Raw genomic sequence first — 20,090 nt, 5'->3', positions numbered from 1 at the left:
CAGCAAATTGCTGAAATGTTACCTGTCATTTGCTTTTGAAAATTCTATCTCAAAAAGAAAAGGAAAACACATCTATACTAAAAACTGGCCATGTGATGTCACATAGCCCAACAGAATTCTTTTGGCATAAAAAATTATCTGAGCTGTTATTAAGATAAATTCTGTAATCAAATATTTTTAGACTCCAACCCCAATTCTTAACAATGGCCTGGCCTATTCACTATCAATAAAAGACTTTATTTATTCATTTATTTTTTTTTGGGGGGGGGGTCCAGCTGTGGGGCCTGAACTCTGGGCCTGGGCGCTGTCCCTCAGCTCTTCAGCTCAAGGCTAGCGCTCTACCACTTGAGCCACAGTGCCACTTCTGGCTTTTTCTTTTTTCTTATGTGGTGCTGAGGAATTGAACCCAGGGCCTCAGGCATGCAAGGCAAGTGCTCTACCACTGAGCCACCTTCCCAGCCCCATCAATAAAAGACTTTAAATACCTGAAATAAATACATTACAATGAAGGACAATGAAAAGTAAATCTTGCTATCTAGTCGGAAGGAATGAAAGTCTAAAGTTTCTATTACCCTGGACTACCATTCACACAACCTTTCACTCTTGTTAATTTGCACTGAAATGTTATCCTAGGATCTACAAGGAACCACTGAGTCTGAAATGGTTTGACCTCACAGCACCCTTTAGGGGTTCAGGGATGTTGCTGGTCCAAACAAACCTCTTGCAGAGGTGAAGCTGTGGAAAGAAGACCTGGTTCTACTCAACTGGAACTCCTCACAGCTGCTGTTGACTTCCAATGAGCACCATGCAAGTCCTACTCTTTGCTAAGAGAAGAAGCAAGTTTGAGAAAAGGCTGGCAAAAAGGAAGTCCTCCTCTGACTCAGCTTCTCAGGAACAAGAAACGAATTGTATAGAGACATATATGAATCACTGTTTATGAACACTGAAACTCAATTCCAATTCTCAGTTGTTACGATAATTATTAAATTGGTTTGCAATGAATGTTCCTGTAAGTGGCTTATAAAGTGTTTCTGGTTGGGTGCCAGTGTCTCATGACTGTAATCCTAGCTACTTGGGAGGCTGAGATCTGTGGATCTTGGTTTGAGGCAGCCAGGCATTAAAGTCCATGAGATTCATCTCTCCAATTAACCACTTTAAAAAAAGAAGAAGAAGAAGAAAAGTCAGAAGTGGAGCTGTGGAGTAGAGTGCTAGACTTGAGCACAAGAGCTCAGGGAAAGTGCCCAGGCCCTGAGTCCACAGGATCAGCATCCAGAAAGGAAAGAAGCAGCTTTGTTTGTTTTTTGCTGAGATGACACCTGATGGGTCAACATGTTACCTAAGAGCACAATAGAGGCTAGGCATCCTACACTTTTCCATTTTGTACTGGTGTCATTTGTCTTGAGCCATTTTCTCCTGTAGTCACATTGCAGCCATCTTGGAGTACAAGTGGTAAATGAACTATAAAACAGACTTCATCAGATAAGTCCTAAGACAACAGACTTTCAGTCTATCTGAAAACACCTCAGAACTTGATGGTGACTTGAGACTTTTAAGGATTCGTACATTCTTTATTCAGCCTCCATTTTTCCCTATTTAACCTTAACATCTATATCCCTGGTATCTTCTGGTTGTCACCTAATAAGCTTTCTTTTTCTCCCTTAACCACATCTTTATTTGGCATACAGGCACCAGTGGCCCAACCTGTGAAATTCCTGGGTTTGGGTCTCTCATAGAAATATTACAAGTATTTTGATGAACTTGAAAATATATCAAATAATGTAAAGATCATTTCACTGCTAACAGTTAATGACTAACACAGGCTGTTAAATAAAATGTAAATTTTAGCAAAATTCATTTGAGCCATGACTGAACAATATATTACTTTGGCATGGTGATGTCACATAGCACTTCTGATACATATCTGATGGCTGCATTTTCATTTGGAATATAATTGTTCATCCAAGAAATAGAAACAAGAGGATTTTCACTGTACTGTTTGTGGCTCTTTTTTTCCTTCTTTGTTCTTTGGTTTATTCCCTTTTGTCAGTGTATTTCATTTCTGTGCCCTTTGTCTTGTATATGAGTCTGATTTGGGGAAGGGAAGGGGAAACACAGAAACAGTGGGACAAAGGGTGAACCAATTCAGTGGTGATATTCACTAGAAACTATGTCAGAAATGAACTATATAACTTGAGGAGGAGGAGAGATGGGAGTGGAAAAATTGGGAGAGAACAAGGGTATGGGTGACATGGTTTAAAAGGAAATATATTCATTACCTGACTTATGCAACTGTAATCCCTCTGTACATCACCGTTACAATAAATATGTAAAAACAAGAAATATGATTGCTCAGAATTTAGCAAATGCATACAGCTGTAAGAATTCACAGAAGAGAAAAGAATTAGTGCCAAAATGTTCATTTCTATTCAGTAAGTATGAATATCCATTGTATACTATTAAAAAATTTATGCTAATAGTGGAAACAAACTTTTCTGCTGAAGAAAATTTTGAGAAAAAGCACTGTAAAACCACCTAGCAAACACTTGGGAGATAAACTGAGAAGGAATCTGCCCATATAAAAGGGCTATGTATTAGTGAACTACTATTCTTTATCAATTTGACACAAATGCATACACCTTCTAGGAGCTTAGGAAAGGAGGGCTATCCCTGTAATAAAGCTGTCCAACTAGGAAAAAGACAAGGACAGTCACCCAACCTGTAGTACTATGAACCAGTAGCTCTCCAGGAGTGGCCAACCTACTTGGAAGGCAGAAGGAGGTAGATGAGGAAAGCTTCCCAGTGCACACAGGGACTAGTAATGTAAGCTAGCAGGAAAACAGCCAATAGGAATTGTGGCATATATAGCTGGCAGATGGCAGGAAAAGTTGATATATCATGACAACAAAATGGGGGCTGGGGGATAGCAAAAATGAGGAAATAAGAAGAACAAAACATAGGCAGAACCTAGATGACACAGCCCCTAAGAAGTTAGATAACTTGACAGGAACTTCAAAACACCTCTCGATCTTAACTCTCAATATCAATGGTCTTAACTCCCCAATCAAAGGTAGATGGATCAAAAAACAGGATCCATCTATCTGCTGTCTACAAGAGACAGATCTTCCCCACAAAAACAAGCATATTCTGAAAGTGAAAGGATGGAATAAAATCAACCAAGCAAACAGCCCCCATAAATAGGCTGGAGTAGCAACTCTAATTTCAGATAAAATAGACTTCAAATTAAAACTAGTGCAAAGAGATAAAGACAGACACTACATTCTAATAAAAGGATCTCTCCTACAGGAGGATATGACAATCTAAATATCTATTCATCAAATACTGGAGCACCCAAATTTATCTAAGAAACTCTACTTTCCCTAAAATCACACATAGATCCAAAGGCACTGTTCGGGACTTTAACACACCACTTTCCCTGCTGGATAGATCAACTCGACAAAAACTCAACAGAAAAACAGCAGATCTAAGCAACTGCATAGACCAACTAGACTTAACAGACCACTACAGAATATTTAACCCATCAACAACTGATTCTTCTCAGCAGCACAAGGACCATTCTCCAAAATAGACCACAAAAGGTCACAAAGCAAATCTGTCCAAATTCAGGAACACTAAAATCATGCCCTACATTCTCTCAAAATTAAAATTCAACACCAAAAGCCATCAAAAAAAACCCTGTAACCCAAACTAACAATTTAATGATGCACCTGAAATTCCTTGAAAAAGAGCAACAAGCCAAATCCCAATCCAGTAAACGGAAAGAAATAATTAAAACTAAATCACAATTAATTGACCTAGAATCCAAAAAAAAGAAAAAAACCCATAGATAGAATCAATAAAACCAAGTTGGTTCTTCAAGAAAATTAGTAACATTGACACTCTTACCAAATGTTACCAGAAAAAGAAGAGAACACACTAATATAAACTCAGAGATGAGAATGGAAACATCACCACAGAAACAACCAAGATACAGAACATGATAAGGGAATATTTCTCAAAACTTTATGCTAATAGGTTTGAGAATCTGGATGAAATGGAAGAATATATAGCAAATATTGACATGCCCAAACTAAATCAAGTTGAATCAAACCAACTTAATGGACCTATATCAAGCATCGAAATAGAAACAGTAATAAGAAACGTTCCATCTAAGAAAAGCCCAGGAACAGATGGGTTCACTGCTGAATTCTACAAGGCTTTCAAAGCAGAACTCACACCAATACTCCTTCAACTCTTCAATGAAATTGAAAGTGAAAGTTCACTACCAAACTCCTTCTATGAAGCTGTTATAACCCTCATCCCAAAACCAGACAGGGACTCATCAAAGAAAGAGAACATCGATGCAAAACTTCTCAACAAAATTTTGGCCAATTGACTTCAACAAGTCATCAAAAACCATACATGTGATCAAACAGGATTCATTCCAGGGATGCAAAGCTGGTTCAATATACACCAATCAATTAATATAATTCATCTCATCAACAAGAGCAGGTAGGTATAAGAACCACATGCTTATCTCAATAGATGCAGGAAAACCATTTGACAACACCCCTTCATGATGAAAGCTTTGTAGAAGCTAGGAATCCAGCAGACATTTCTCAATACAATAAAGATTGTGTATGACAGACCTACTGCCAGCATTATACTTAATGGTGAAAAGCTGAAGCCATTTCCTCTAAACTCAGGAACAAGACAAAGATGTCTATTCTCTCCACTCCTCTTCAACTTAGTATAAGAATGCCTAGCTAGAGCAATTAGACAAAATACAAACATAAAGGGGACCTAAAAAGGGAAAAATTGAAGTAAAACTCTCCATCTTTGCAGATGACTTGATCTTGAATTTAAAGAACCTCATGGAATCCACTCCCAAGCTACTCAAGCTGATTTGAAAGTTTGGCAAAGTAGCAGGGTATAAAATTAACCCTAAAAAATCAATGGTTTTCCTGTATGACAATAACGAGAAGAATGTGGCTGAAATCAAGAAAGCAAAACTCCTTTTGTAATAGCCCCACAAAATATAAAATAACTAGGAATAAACTTAACTAAAGAAGTGAAGGACTTCTATGAAGAAAACTTTAAAAATCTGAAAAAAGAAAATTAAAGCAGATCTAAGGAAGTGGAAAAACCTCCCATACTCCTGGATTGGGAGGATTAGCATGGTGAAAACTGCAATTCTGCCAAAGGTTAGCTATAAATTCAATGAAATACACATCAACATCCCAACCTCATTCTTCAATGAAATAGAAAAAGCAATTCAAAAATTCATATGGAACAATAAAAGACCCCGAATAGCAAAAACAATCCTTAGCAGAAAGAACACGGCTGGAGGAATAACAATACCAGACTTCAAATGCTAGTACAAAGCCAGATTAATCAAAACAGCTTGGTACTGGCACAAGAATAGACCTGAAAACCAATCGAATAGAAGACCCAGAAATGAATCCACAGACCTATAGCCACCTAATCTTTGATAAGGGGGCCAAAAAAATAGAATGGAAGAAAGATAGTCTCTTCAGTAAATGGTGCTGGAAAAAGTGGTTAAAAACCTGTAGAAAACTAAAATTAGATCCTTATATTTCATCCTGCACCAGAATCAACCCCAAATGGATCAAGAACCTAGAAATCAAAGCAGGCAGACATCCTGAAAATATTACAGGAAGGAATAGGAGAAACTCTAGGGCTCTTTGGCACAGGCCAAAATTTTCTTAATAAAGACCCAGAAACTCAACAAATCAAAGAAAGATTGGACAAATGGGATTGTATGAAACTCCAGAACTTCTGTATGGCAAAGGATAAGATCAATAGGCTGCCCACAGATGGGAGAAGATCTTCATGAGCTATATAACAGACAAGGGCCTCATATCTAAAATATACTTAGAACTCAAAAAATTAAGTCACCCAACAACAATTCCTCAAAGAACCAACTGCCCCATTAGTAAGTGGGCTAAGGACTTAAACAGAGACTTTTCTGAAGAGGACCTAAGAATAGCCAGTAGACACACGAAGAAATGTTCAACTTCTCTGGCCATAAAAGAAATGCAAATCAGAAAAACAATGACATTCTCTCAAATAAAATAAAATAAAATTAAAAAAAAAAAAAAAAAAAAACAATGACATTCTACCTCATCCCAGTTAGAATGGCTATAATAAAGAACTCTAATAACAACAGATGCTGGAGGGGATGTGGACAGAAGGGAACCTTACTGCATTGTTGGTGGGAGTGTAAACGTGATCAGCCACTTTGGAAAGCAGTATGGAGGTTCCTCGAAAGACTCCACATAGAGATCCCCTATGACCCAGCAATCCCACTTTTGGGCCTTAACCCAAACAATCAAAAACTAGACCATACTAAAGTTAACAGCACAACTATGTTTCACAGCATTATTCACCATAGCTAAGATATGGAACCAACCCAGATGAACCTCAGTAGATGAACTGATCAAGAAAATGTGGTACATATATACAATGGAATTCTATGCTTCCATCAGAAAGAACAACACTGTCCAATTTGTTAGGAAATGGAAAGACTTGGAAAAAAATCATATTAAGTGAAGTTGCCCAGTCCCAAAGAAATTTAGGTCCCATGGTTTGCCTTATTTCCAATAATTAGTATCCATACAGGATAATCTCACCAGATCAGCTGAAAAGCTCAAAAACCATGTACAAATGACCATATAAGTTGATGCTAAGTTAAGTGAACCCTACAATATGGACACAAGAGGTCGGCCTTTATTATTACTGTTTTAAATGTACCATGCAAATTTATTATTTTTTGTTGTTGTTTCCTTTGTATTCCTTTGTTGTTTCTTTCCCCTATGGCATATCCCCTGTTGTCACTGTACTTGATTTTGATACCCTGCATCTTCTATTTACATATGTCTAATCTGGGGAGAAGAAGGGGAATAACAGAACGCTGAAAAAAATGACACAGGATGACCCACTGCAACGAAGATACCTACTGGACACTATAATGAAAGCGAACTTTACAACTTCAGGCTGTGAGAGGGGGAGGGGAGATAGGAATATTGGGAGCTGGGGAGGGAAGGGACAGTGTGACAACAACAAGGAAGGGAAGGGGTAACAATGATCGACAAGTAATGTACTCATTGCCATACTCATGTAACTGTAACCCCTCCCTACAACATCTTAACAATAAAATAAAAATTTAAAAATAAATTTTAAAAATGGTTAACAGGTACTTTCATTTCCACATTATTTTGGAAAAAGTAACAACTATTAGGTCTATTAAGAAGTTTACATGATTCAAATGGCAATAGCTTTAAAATGTATCTGTAAGTTAACTTAAGCAATTTTGAACTGGTATCACAAAGGTAATACTGGAACTATACTGATCATCCTATTGTGGTCTAGTTTCTTTGCTAAATTACCATAATTATCTTACTCCCACTCATTAGCCTTCTCTCCATTTTCAAAGCATCAATAATTAGGACCTATTGGGTGCCAGGAAGCTGAGATATAAGGATTGTGATTCAAAGCCAGCCCAGAAAGGAAAGTCCATGACACTATCATCTCCAGGTTATCCCAAAAAGTAAGAGGTAGAGCTTGTGGTTCAAATAGCAGAGTGATAGCCTTGGGCAATACACCTCAAGGACACTGCCCTTGAGTCAAGGCCCAGGACCAGCACCAAAAAAAAAAAGTTAGATCTTACACAAAATCAGATAAATTCCTTGCATAAATTTTTTGATGTCATTGAATTTTCACAAAATCATTCCACTGTACCTATGCAAAAAAGAAAAATCATAAAAAGTATGCATTAATAAAATGATCAAGGATTGTAACCTATAATTAAAGATTGCCTACAATTAAAGAGAATTTGCTAAGCATCTAGGTGCTGGGTATCAGTGGATAATGTTTGTATTCCGAGCTACTGAGGAGGCAGAGATCAGGAGAATCACAGTTTCAGGACAGCACAGATAGAAAAGTTTGAAAGACCAATAGATGGTACAGTAGTCCATATCTGTCATCCTAGATATGCAGATTGGGTTTATGGCTTTTGGCCAACTTAAGGAAAAAAGTTAATGAGACTGCATATCAGTTTTTTTTTTAAAAAGCTAATAGAAATTAAGGGATGACAGAGGAGCAGCAACAGGGAAACATTCTTCTTGTCTCTGAACAAAAAGAGTTTGAGGGTCCCAGGACACATTTCACCTCAAAAGAGTCACACCAATAAAACTATAAACAGATGGAGACACACTCTAGCAAAGAAGAATTTATACTACAGGCACACAATGACAAAAATCTACAAAGAGGTGATGCAGCAAGCTGCCCCCTGCTGCACAGCTGTGCTGCTTCTCATCCATGGATAGGGATACACCTGAAGATCCACAACGGGCAAAAAAGAGACCACACATCTAGATACAGAGTTGTCTTACAAGAATGCTGATGTCCAGCTCAACACCAACTCTGGGAACCTTAAGTATACCACTGGGGAACCCTCCCCTGGGGAGAAGCTCCTAAGGTGACCCAGAGTATCTAGACCAGATCTCCCACCCAAGAAGGGGGCATATTTGAAGAGGGCAAGGAAGCAAGTTCTTTCCCACACCTTCCAGGGCTACCCAGGAAAGAGCACTGGGACACAGCCCAACCCCTGTGCCAGGGATCTATAATACCTAGTAGGCCTAAAAGCTCCAGTAAGTAGACAGCAGTGACCTTTAGAGCTGCACATAGCCAGGGAGGTACCTAGAAAAGCAACACCACTCCCGTAATGGAAAGGCTGCTAAAAATGGTTAAATCCCTGAAACCTGCCTATGCTGGTGGCAAAAGTCTGAATAGCTGCAGTAGCTGTTAGTCAATTCCCAACCATAAACTAAGAATTTTCCTCTGGCTGCCCAACTGTGGCTTACAGGAGGTTGCGGCTCACTGAGGGGAACAAAAAGACAGCAATCCTATAGAAACTGCTTCACAGAACAGCTCTTATCTCTGATCTACTAAGCAGAGAGCTCTTTTTTTTTCTTTCTTCTTTTCTTCATTTTTTTTTAGAGAACATGAATCTCCCATTTGAATGTTCTGTGTTTACTGGTCTGTGGGTTTGAGATATGTAGTTGTGTTGCTTGTTTTACATACACATACAATATCCAATATCCTATTCTGTATATTGCTTTTTTCTGTTCAAAAGTAGAGTTGTAATTAAGTAGGAGAATGTCAGCAATTACCTTCAGCTTTTTAGAGTAGACAGCATTAGGGCTCAGGGTATTTGATGCAATTTCTCTCCACTCTATTTCCATCTTCAGTGTAGACTACAGGTTTTCTACCTCATTTTTCTCTTCCATTGCACTCATTCCCCTTTCCTCTCTCCCTTCTTTTCTCTACAAATGCCCCTTTAAACTTATGCCCCTCTCATTTATATGTATCTCTAGAAAACTACCTGTCTCCATACTAACCTTATCTTATAACCTCAATACGTTCAGCTGATAGACAAATTTTAAAAGTACTGCTCCAAACCACAACTGAAATCTACATCATTCAACAATTCTTACAAGTCCTGAACCCAGATAAGTAACTCTTAATGAAGGATCAGAACACCAGCTACCTAGTCAACCAAAAACACAGGGAACCGTGTTACAAAGATCACAGGTTCCCAAAAGATAAAACTAAAAAAGGTCTTCAAATGGACAGAACATATCACTGAAATATCAGGAATTTGCAAATCCATCACAGAAAACAACCATACAACAGAGCAGAAAAACAGGGACTTAACAAGACACTCACAAGATGCATTTAAAACACTGCTGATAAATTAATAAAAAGTTTGACAATGTATACAAAACAATTCCTGAGCATGACAAGGTTAACCAAAAAATAATAGAAGATTTCATGGAGAACACAAACAAGAAGCTAAATGAAGAGAGGGCAAATGAGTTCAATGAAAAAACAGCCATCTAGTTAAAGAAGATTAAGGAAAACACAAAGAAACAAATCAGTGACGTAAAGAAGTCCTTAGAAACGCCAAAAAAAGACTTTAATAAAGAGGTAGAAGCTGTTACATATGATAATATCAAAAACAGAAATAAAAAATAAAGTAGAGAGTCTGTGTGGCAAAATAGACAATATAAAAGACAGATTCAGGACTAGAAGATAGAGCAGATGTAACAGAGGGAGAGGAAATAACTATACAGAACAAATCCAAAAAAACAAGAACAATCTCAAGAAACATGATACCCACAAGACACTATATCGAAAATGAACTTTATAACTTTGTGGGAGGGAGAGAGGTGGGGGGAAGGAAGGGATAGTGGGAGAACAACAAAGGAGGGGGGATACAATGCTCGACAAGAAATGTACTCATTCCCTTACTCATGTAACTGTAACTCCTCTGTACAGCGTCTTTACAATAAAATAAAATTTAAGAAAAAGGGGGCTGGGAAGGTGGCTCAGTGGTAGAGCGCTTGCCTTGCATGCCTGAGGCCCTGGGTTCGATTCCTCAGCACCACATAACCAAAAAGAAAAAAGCCGGAAGTGGTGCTGTGGCTCAAGTGGTAGAGCGCTAGCCTTGAGCTGAAGAGCTGAGGGACAGTGCCCAGGTCCAGAGTTCAGGTCCCATGACCGGACCCCCCAAAAAAAAATTTAAGAAAAAGAAAACATCAAAAAAAATTCCTTCAGAACTTAATTCAAATCTGTGGCTGATAGGTATCCAGGAATGAAAAGCAACAGGCAACTAAGGGGATAGAAAACATTCCACAGAATTCTAGTAGAAGACTTCCCAAACGTCAAAAAGATAGACCCATTCAGATACAAGAAACATTTGGAACATTGAACAGATAAGAACAGAACATCCTACTGCCACACTGTAACTTGCACAGCATAGAGACCAAGGAAAGGATCCTTAAAGCTGCCAGATTGAAAAGGACAAAGGACAACCAGTCAGATTAACTACAGATTTCTCAGCTGAGATCATGAAAGCAATACACTATGGCATGTTGTATTCCAAATACTAAAAGCAAACAACTACTACAAGAGAATACTGTACCCAACAAACCTCTCCTTCATAACTGAAGATAAATAAAAACATTCCATACTAAAGAAAAATTCAAACAATTTATCTGTACCAAACCAGCACTACAGAAGATACATAAAGACGTCCTACATACAGAAAGTCAACAAGAAAACCATACTGGCTGAGAAAATGCTCCTTACCAGAGAACCAGATAAATATATAGTGAGAATAAATGAGGCACAGCCCTTAGGAAGGTGAGTATCATGGAAGGAGTTACCAGACATTTCTCAGTCCTAACTCTCAATATAAATAGCTTTAACTTTCCAATTAAAAGATACAGAATGACTAGTTGGATCAAAAAGCAAGACCCATCCATCTGTTGTCTACAAAAGACACATTTTTCTGATAATATCAAACACATTATTAAAGTGAAAAGGTGGAATAAAATCTTTCAAGGAAGTGACTCCCATAAACAGGCTGGCGTAGCAACGCTAATATCAGATAAAACAGATTAAAAACAGATAAAAAAAATTAAAATTATTAATAAGAGGAAAAAAGGACATTCCATACTAATAAGGTAATTCTCCTACAGGAGGATATAACAAGTCTAAATATCTATGCATCAATGCTAGAGCACCCAACTTCGTCAAGCAAATACTACTTGACCTAAAAACACACATAGAAATAAACTCACTGATTGTTGTCTAACTCAAGCCATCACTGTCTCCTTTGGATATACCATCCAGGCAAAAACTGAGCAAAGAACCCTCAGACCTAAATAACTGCATTGATCAACTAGATTAACTAGACATCTACAGAATATTTTACTCAACAGCATCAGAATATACATACTCAGCAGCCCATGGAACAGTCTTCAAAATAGATCATATCTTATGCCACAAAGCAAATATGTGATGAAAAGTTTAAAAATCTGAAAAAAAATTAATGCAGATTTAAGGAAATGGGAAAATGTTTTATGATCCTGGGTTAGAAAAATTAGCATCATGAAAATGTAAACAATGCCTATAGCAATTTACAAATTGAATGCAATCCCCATCAAAATCACAACAACATTCTTCAATGAAACAGAGAAAATAATCAATAAATTCTTATGGAATAAAATATCCTGAACAGCAACAGCAATCCTTAGTGGGAAGAACACTGTTGGAAAAATATCAATACCAAACTTCAAATTCTATTACAAAGACACAGTAATAAAAATAGCTTGGTACTGGCACAGGAACAGGGCTGAGAACCAATGGAACAAGATAGAAGACCCAGAAATGAACCCACACTTATAGCTACCTCCTTTTTAATAAGGGAGTCAAAAACACAGGTGGAAGAAAGACAGCTTCTTCAACAAATGTTGCTGGCAAAATTGGCTATACACATGCAGAAAACTGAAGCTAGACCCTTATATATCACCCTGTACCAGAATTAATTATGAATGGATCAAAAGCCTCAATATAAGGCCAGATACGATGAAAATATTACAAGAAGGGATAGAAGCAACACTAGGGGTTCTAGGCATGGGTTAGAACTTACTACATAAAGATCCAGACTCACAACAAATCAAAGAAAGACTGGACAAATAGGATTGCATGAAATTGAAGAGTGTCTGCACGGCACAGGAAATAGCTTATAGAAAGCCCACAGGAAGGCAAAAGATTTGTTTTTTTACCAGCTGTGTGTCAGACAAGGGTCTGGTATCTAAAATATACTTAGAGCCCAAAAAATTAACCCACCCCAAAATAACAACAACCCAATTAATAAATGGGCTAATGACTTAAAGAGAGACTTCTCAGAATAAGAAGAATGGCCAATAGATACATGAAAAGATGTTCAACATCTCTGGCTATTAAAAAAATGCAAATAAAACTGGAATTGAGATTTCACCTCTCCCCAGTTAGAATAGTATGATCAAGAAAACTAACAACAACAGATGATGGTGGAGATGCAACACAAAAGGAACTTTATTACACTGTTGATAAGAATGTAAACTTGTTCAATCACTCTGGAAAGCAGTATGGAGTTTCCTCAAAAGAATAAACATAGAGCTTCCCAAAGACGAAGCAATTCTACACCAGGGAATTTATCCAATAGACCACAAACAAGGCCATACTAAAGGTACCAGTATAACCATTTTCCATTGCAGTGCTGTTTACCACAGCCAAGCTATGTCATCAACCCAGGCACCCATCAGTGGACAAATGAATTAAGAAACTGTGTTACATATACACAATACACAACAACAACAACAAAAAGCTATGTGTGGTAGTTAACATCTGTCATCCCAGCTAAGGCAGGAAGTACAAATAAGATGATTATGGACTAACCTGAGTAAAATGCAAGACTCAAAAGTAACAAGAATAAGATAGAGTGGATATGTGGCTGAAGTAACAAAGTATCTGTCTAGCAAGTACAAAAACCAAAACAGTAACTAAATCACTGAGTATTAATAATAAAAAAAACATATTAAATTACAACCTATCAAAAATATGCTTAAGCTACTATTTCTGGACATGTGAGAAACTTAAATAGTGATGACTATTGTTATTACTACTATTATGTATCTAACAATAATTTATACTCATGTTCATTATATATAAAACTTTTAAATATGAAAAAAAGCTTAAACTACAAAGATTTTAAGAATGAGAAAAATGTGAAAATAAATAATAGCCTTTTGAGCATATATTAGTTAATAAAGCCTGTCTACATGTCTAACTCTCAAGGGTGTCTAGATGTCCAGACCCATGTCTAGAACATGGGTCATGAGATCTGTGAAATCATTTGGTACACGATGGACAAACACATAGGCTTCTTATATACATTTTGTTGGCTGTCTATGACCATCTGCCTGTATGCCTGTATTGATAACTTTGTATGGTATTATAAATATTCAAATGGTGCTTGCAAAACAAAGGTTCTCCACCCTAGTAGATGTACAAGATCACATACAGAGTGCCTTCAAATCCTTACCTGTTGGAGGCAGGCAGTCTTTCCAGTCAAAATAGCCTGCATAAATTCCAGGTTCCAAGGAACCAACAATGGGATCTGCTTTTAGTTCAATGTAATTTTCAAAGAGTCTTTGGTCCAGTTCTTTCAGGGAGGTCATGCTAACCTAAAATCACAAGTAAAGTATATTAGCTGCCAAAGATTCTAGTAATAAAAAAAGGTGGGGAGAAGAAAGTTTTTCAAGCTTTCAAATCTAAAGAATACTTGTGTGAGAGAAAGGATATGACATAAAATTTCTCACATGCAACCCTGGAACCTGAGATCACCAGACAGAATCTACAGGAGTAAGGGGAAAACCCCAAGAAATCTGTAGTTATCCAAGATGTCATTCCCTTAACAAAAATCATTTTGGGCATGCAAACATTCAGTGTATTTGGAAAAGGTTCTAATCTAATGTTAAAGAAGTCAGAGTGAGAAACAATTAAGGAAAACAGTGACAGACAAATGTAAATTCCCTCTCATCCTTCTTTCTCTCTCTCTAATCTCTAAACCATAAACCTAAATATATCATTATAGCCATTCTGGGAATGGAAATTACAAGTGATTAATACAATTTTTCTTTTGACATAAGTTCTCACTATATAGCCCAGAAGAGACGCCAACATGAGATCTTCACCTCAGATTCCCCAATTATAGCCTGAGTCACACAACATCTGACCAAGAAAATCAACAGTCCAGTCAGGGAAGAAGAAAAATACTTCTAAAGGGGTTATAAGGGGTATAAAGGGTATGAAAAGGGAGAGGAAAAGGAGGGGGAGAAAGGGAGAGGGGGTGAGAGAAACAGAGAGAGAGAGAGAGAATACACTGATGGTGCTGATGGTTATAAGGGGTATAAAGGGTATGAAAAGGGAGAGGAAAAGGAGGGGGAGAAAGGGAGAGGGGGTGAGAGAAACAGAGAGAGAGAGAGAGAATACACTGATGGTGCTGAGAGAGATTACACAAAGAGGAATCAAGGGCAGGAGTCCTGGTGAAACAGGTATATTACCTTATTACAACTCAAGCATCTTCTTTAATAAAAGTAATAATGCAATTCTTTGACTCAGAAATAGACTTATTCACTAAATCCCCACTTAAAAGAACATCGTTGATGGTATATATGTTCAGGTATTTGTTAAGTGTTTTGAATATTGTACTTGAGTATACTTATTATATAGTTTTCTCTTCTGTAAATCAGAAAAAGGCAATTTATCTTTTAAATTTTAACATTTTTCCATTTGTTTTGTTTCTTCCCTTTCCTTTTATCCATTCCCATCATATCTGAAACCTATTACCTGTCTTTATCATTTTCTTTTGAATCATAGTTTCATTTCCTTCTTATATACCCCCATGTAGATAGGTAGATAGATAGATAGATAGATAGATAGATAGATAGATAGATAGATAGATAGATAGATAGATAGATAGATAGATAGATAGATAGATACAGATATATCTATAAATGCAATTCTCATATTCTTTCATATCCTTGTTTCCTTACCCCTAAATCTTCCTTGATTAATTACTAACAATAAACTCTGAAAGTAAGAAGTGGCACTTTTAACAGAAGAAAATTGTAAAGCATCAGATAACATTTTTCAGACTTATCCAACTCCTGCTTTGGGTTTCACTTGCTGACTTACTAAGCTTATTATACTCCAAATTTGAATTATTTCATTTTCTGTGAACATTTTACAGTTAAGTACATCCACACTGATTAGGCTACACTTGTTTGAGGTAGTCTCCTAATAGGATAATTAACGTATTTGGTATAGACTGTGTAAGACTCAGTTCACATAGGACAATCTCAGGGGTGCTGGGAAGACCTTCGTTGTCAAAAAACTCTTCCACTGATATTTGAAATTACATCATATCATGCTAAGTTACTCATTTTCCCCCACATGCCAACAAATCCACAATAAGCATCTAGAGATAAAAACAGACACAATAATGATAGATAATTAAAGATAAGGAAAATGGGGGGAAATAAGGAGACACAGACAAAAAAGACAAAATGCATCATAATGCAGAGTAGTAAGTGCTACCTAGTGACAGGAATAAAACATGCTAGGAAGAAAAGAAGACAGGATCCATGTTTAAGTGGGAGGACAAATAAGAAAGGCCATGAAAGGCTTTAGGATGCATGGGTATCTGCATCTTGAATGGCTTTAGAAGATAATCAAGACTTTATAAAGTAAGGAGTCCAGCCAGAACCATACTAGCCACAATATAACAGCATGGCTAGCTGGTACTAACTGAATACTTGCTGAATGAGTGAATGAGAAAGAAAGATGAGTGGACTGAATGAGGCATTCTGGAATGCAAGAAGCTAAAGACATGAGGTTAAGATGAAAGTCCCATACAAACACCGGCCGAGGGAGCTTAAGTTTCAGTCTTCTACACAATCAGATCTATTTCTGACAGTTTCCTGACAGTTTGTGTAGGATTAGTTGGAAAGCCAAAATATTTAGAGCTAAAACAACTTGCATGGTAAGTTTCTACAGCATTACAATGGTCTTATGATGAAAAAAAGCATGAACTCAGACAGAAAAAGCAAATCAAGAGAAATGGAAGGAGATCCAGAAGACAAGTCAACTATGCCTAGCTTTTTGAATAAAATAAGGTCCCACTAACTTTTTACCAAGATCTTTTGGATCGCTGCAGCCCAACTAACATTGCATGGATACATTACCGAACTCAGACAAATTCCTGATAATTTCTGACTAAGATTTTAAATTCCAAACTGGATGAATTGGTCTATATTAACTGTTGTGTAAAAATAGCTTCTAAACAAAATTCAGCTAATTTGTATGGAGGATGAAACACATACAAATATAGAAAACAGAGCCATAAGGAAACAAAGCTGATCTATTTCTTATCTATTAATTCAAATGACTTTAAACTTGAAATTTAAATCTATTCAATTAAGCCAAAAATAACCAATTACATAAAAACCGGTATACATGGTTCATACAAAAGACACATTTAAAATTGATTGCTGAACATATGATAAATACAAGGTGCCTTCTTTATATTCCCCATGTCTTGTATTTGAAAGAGACTTATGGAGACTTAAGTAAAACTTTAAACATGGATTTAATGGCAGACTTATTTAATATCTATTTGCCTAAATCAGAAGAAAATCTTCAATATCAAAGCCACATTACATAGTTTTTTTTGACGAATGCGAAGACATGTTGAAATAATAGCCCATACATATATAAAATAACAGCCCATATGTATTTATATGTAGAATAGATATCAATCTCTATATATCTACTGTAACTTGTATGCCTATTTCAGAGTTTAAACTCTGTATTTCTTTTACTAAGTACATTCAAAACTAGCTCTTCTAGAATATAAGAAGTGAATAAACAGAGGAAAAATGCTAATAATCTAAAAAGGGCAAAGCATGCAAATTACAATACATGAATAAGTACTTTTACCTATCAAAATTAAAATTCTAATAGGAAATGGCAAAATGTGGTGAGATTGTCTACCCAAAAGCAATGTGCCAACATTTGTCAAGGGTCTCTGGAGCTACAAATCCACTTCTAGATGACTATCACAAGGCAATAATTAGACCTGAGATCAAAGATCATCTAGGTTCTTACCAACAAAAGGACAGTACAACATGAAACTGGCCTTAAGTTTCCTACTAAAGGATAAGTTAAAAAGTATAGCATATCCACACTAACCAATGTTACAAATCCATATTTTATAAAACTGTTATTCTCAAAATATTTAATAAAACTGGAAAAGTATTCACAACAGAACATTCAACAGAAAAATACATTCAGTGTAAAGTGAATTCAGAAAAATGTTTTTAAGTTTTGTAATATATGGATATATAGGCTATATAAAATATTGATTATTACTGAAATAGTGGTTATCTTTGGTGCCTTATACTTGATTTTTATTTTTGGATTTCTCAGTATTTTCCTTTTTAAAAATAATAGGTGAATTCATATGTATATGTGTGCATGCGCACACATGCGCACGCGCATACGTATGTGCCAGTTCTGTCCCTGAGCTTTTGTGCTCAAGGCTAGTGCTCTACTACTTTGAGCTACAGTGCAATTTTTAGCTTTTTGGTGGTTAACTGGAGAAAAGAATCTTACAGACTTTCCTGCTCAGGCTAGCTTTGAACCGTGATCCTCAGATATCAGCCTCCTGAGTACTTGGGATTACAGTCATGAGCCACTGGTGCTGGCTAATAGTTGGATTTTTTTTTTTAATCAGTAGGAAAATAAATGCACGAGTGGAAAACATATCTCTAAGTTCTGGGCTTGTGTTATATAGGATCCCAATAGAAGAGCAGGAAGGGGAAGGTCCTGGAGGCATTGCAGGCATGGGGCAGGGCAGGATGGCCTCATGAATGGCCAGTAGCCATTCAATGTTAAACAAAAGGCCCAACGGTGTATAGTAATTCCCTAGTTTCAAGCTCTACTCTTATTTTATGGTATATCCTTATTCTTTATTGTGCTGGACTAGAGTTAAAATGAGAATAACTTAAAATTTAAGGACTGTCAAGATCTGCTCTGCTTGCAGGTCAATTGCTTAAACTCTCTGAACAAACTTTCCTGCGAAGAATATGGAGCTAAAAATATCATCTTCATTTTCTTTTCAGGATATTTCTATCAAATGACATATATATATATACACCACATAATTAAACATTAATGATGATTTAATAATCATTAAATGTCAATAATCTTCTAAAAAGCATGATTTGATACAATTCCTATACTAAGATTAATACAACTCTAATTTTGAATATAAGAAAAATTTAAAATTGTTTTCAGATCTCTACTGGCAGAAGTACCAATATGACAAAATGAGGGAGGCTGATGGTATGGTTCAGTGGTAGAGGTTCAGCTTACTAAAGAGGCCCTGGGGTTTAATCCAAAAGAAAATAGAGGCTAAGGAGGAAAGAAGGAGAAACAAAGAGAGGAAGGGAAGAAGGAAAGTCAATCACCAGATCCCAACAGGAGAGAGATCTAAAAAAAAAAGAAGAGCAAAATGAAGAAAAATATCTTAGGAGGATAGGTTAGGCTTGCTCTGAGTCACTAGTCAAGTATAGGGAGAACAACACCTTTCAGGCTGTGCCTAGCTTTGATCTACTCCATTTTGTAAAGTAATAAGTTTTAACCTAACCTTGAGCATAAGGACCAAAACAGATTGACATTAATATCTTGTTTATGCAAATATACAACTACCATCTATTAGCATAACAAGGGACACAAACTAATTATTCATTTATAATCAATTATATTAACAAATATATCAAAGCATATCAGAAAGTCAGATTTATCAGACCTATCAGACACATCTGATATAGTCATTTAGTCAGCTCCATCACCTGAAATATCCAAAAGGAGGGGCATCTAGCACAGGAACATGGCAGCAAACACTGACACATCATCAGTCTATCCCATTTTTGAGTAAGACTTAAAATAGCACTGAACTGACTCTGTCTGGGACATCCGCTTAGCTCAATCCCATTTGACAGGATTCTCTCATATTGCCATTTATCTCTGATCTAGTAAGCAACAGAGCTCTGCACCTCAACTTAACTCTGCCTGAAATCAGCTCTGCATTTAAACTACATCTTGATATCACTGGGCTTCAATGGTTCAAAGACAGCTCTGAACAGGGATGTTTACATATCTCCAAGGACAACCAGAACAGTCTCTTTGCATCTATATAGCTCTCTACTCTTAGGCTAGGCCCCTTTGAATCCTGAGTCTGCTTTAACTCTTGCTCTGTGTGTGTGTGTGTGTGTGTGTGTGTGTGTGTGTGTGTGTGTGTGTGTGTGTGTGTGTTATTATGAACTATATTGTATATTCTGAGTTAATATAAGAATTAAGATTGTAATAAAAGAATCTGTATTACCAATGGCTTAAGTTATTAAATGATCTCAGTAGTATTTGTGTGTGTGTGTGTGTGTGTGTGTGTGTGTGTGTGTGTGTGTGTGTGTGTGTGTGTGTGTGTGTGTTATTATGAACTATATTGTATATTCTGAGTTAATATAAGAATTAAGATTGTAATAAAAGAATCTGTATTGCCAATGGCTTAAGTTATTAAATGATCTCAGTAGTATTTGGCATATTAATGCCAAGGA

At 36.6% G+C, this 20,090-nt stretch overlaps 1 protein-coding gene across 2 annotated transcripts in view; it reads right to left on the bottom strand.

The window, feature by feature from the left end:
* Exoc2 (exocyst complex component 2) overlaps nucleotides 1-20,090 on the bottom strand; it is a 193,583-nt gene that overhangs the window by 59,174 nt on the left and 114,319 nt on the right. For both annotated transcript variants that reach the window (XM_042680324.1, XM_042680325.1), the window contains one exon: nucleotides 13,955-14,096. In XM_042680324.1, coding sequence (XP_042536258.1) covers nucleotides 13,955-14,096 — 142 coding nt within the window. The remainder of the gene's footprint in view (nucleotides 1-13,954; nucleotides 14,097-20,090) is intronic.

Source organism: Dipodomys spectabilis, unplaced genomic scaffold (genome assembly GCF_019054845.1).
Source record: "Dipodomys spectabilis isolate Male_0828 unplaced genomic scaffold, ASM1905484v1 ptg000059l, whole genome shotgun sequence".
Classification (NCBI taxonomy): Eukaryota; Metazoa; Chordata; class Mammalia; order Rodentia; family Heteromyidae; genus Dipodomys; species Dipodomys spectabilis.
Note: the sequence above shows the minus strand (reverse complement) of the source record. Positions and strands in the feature narration are given on the sequence as shown.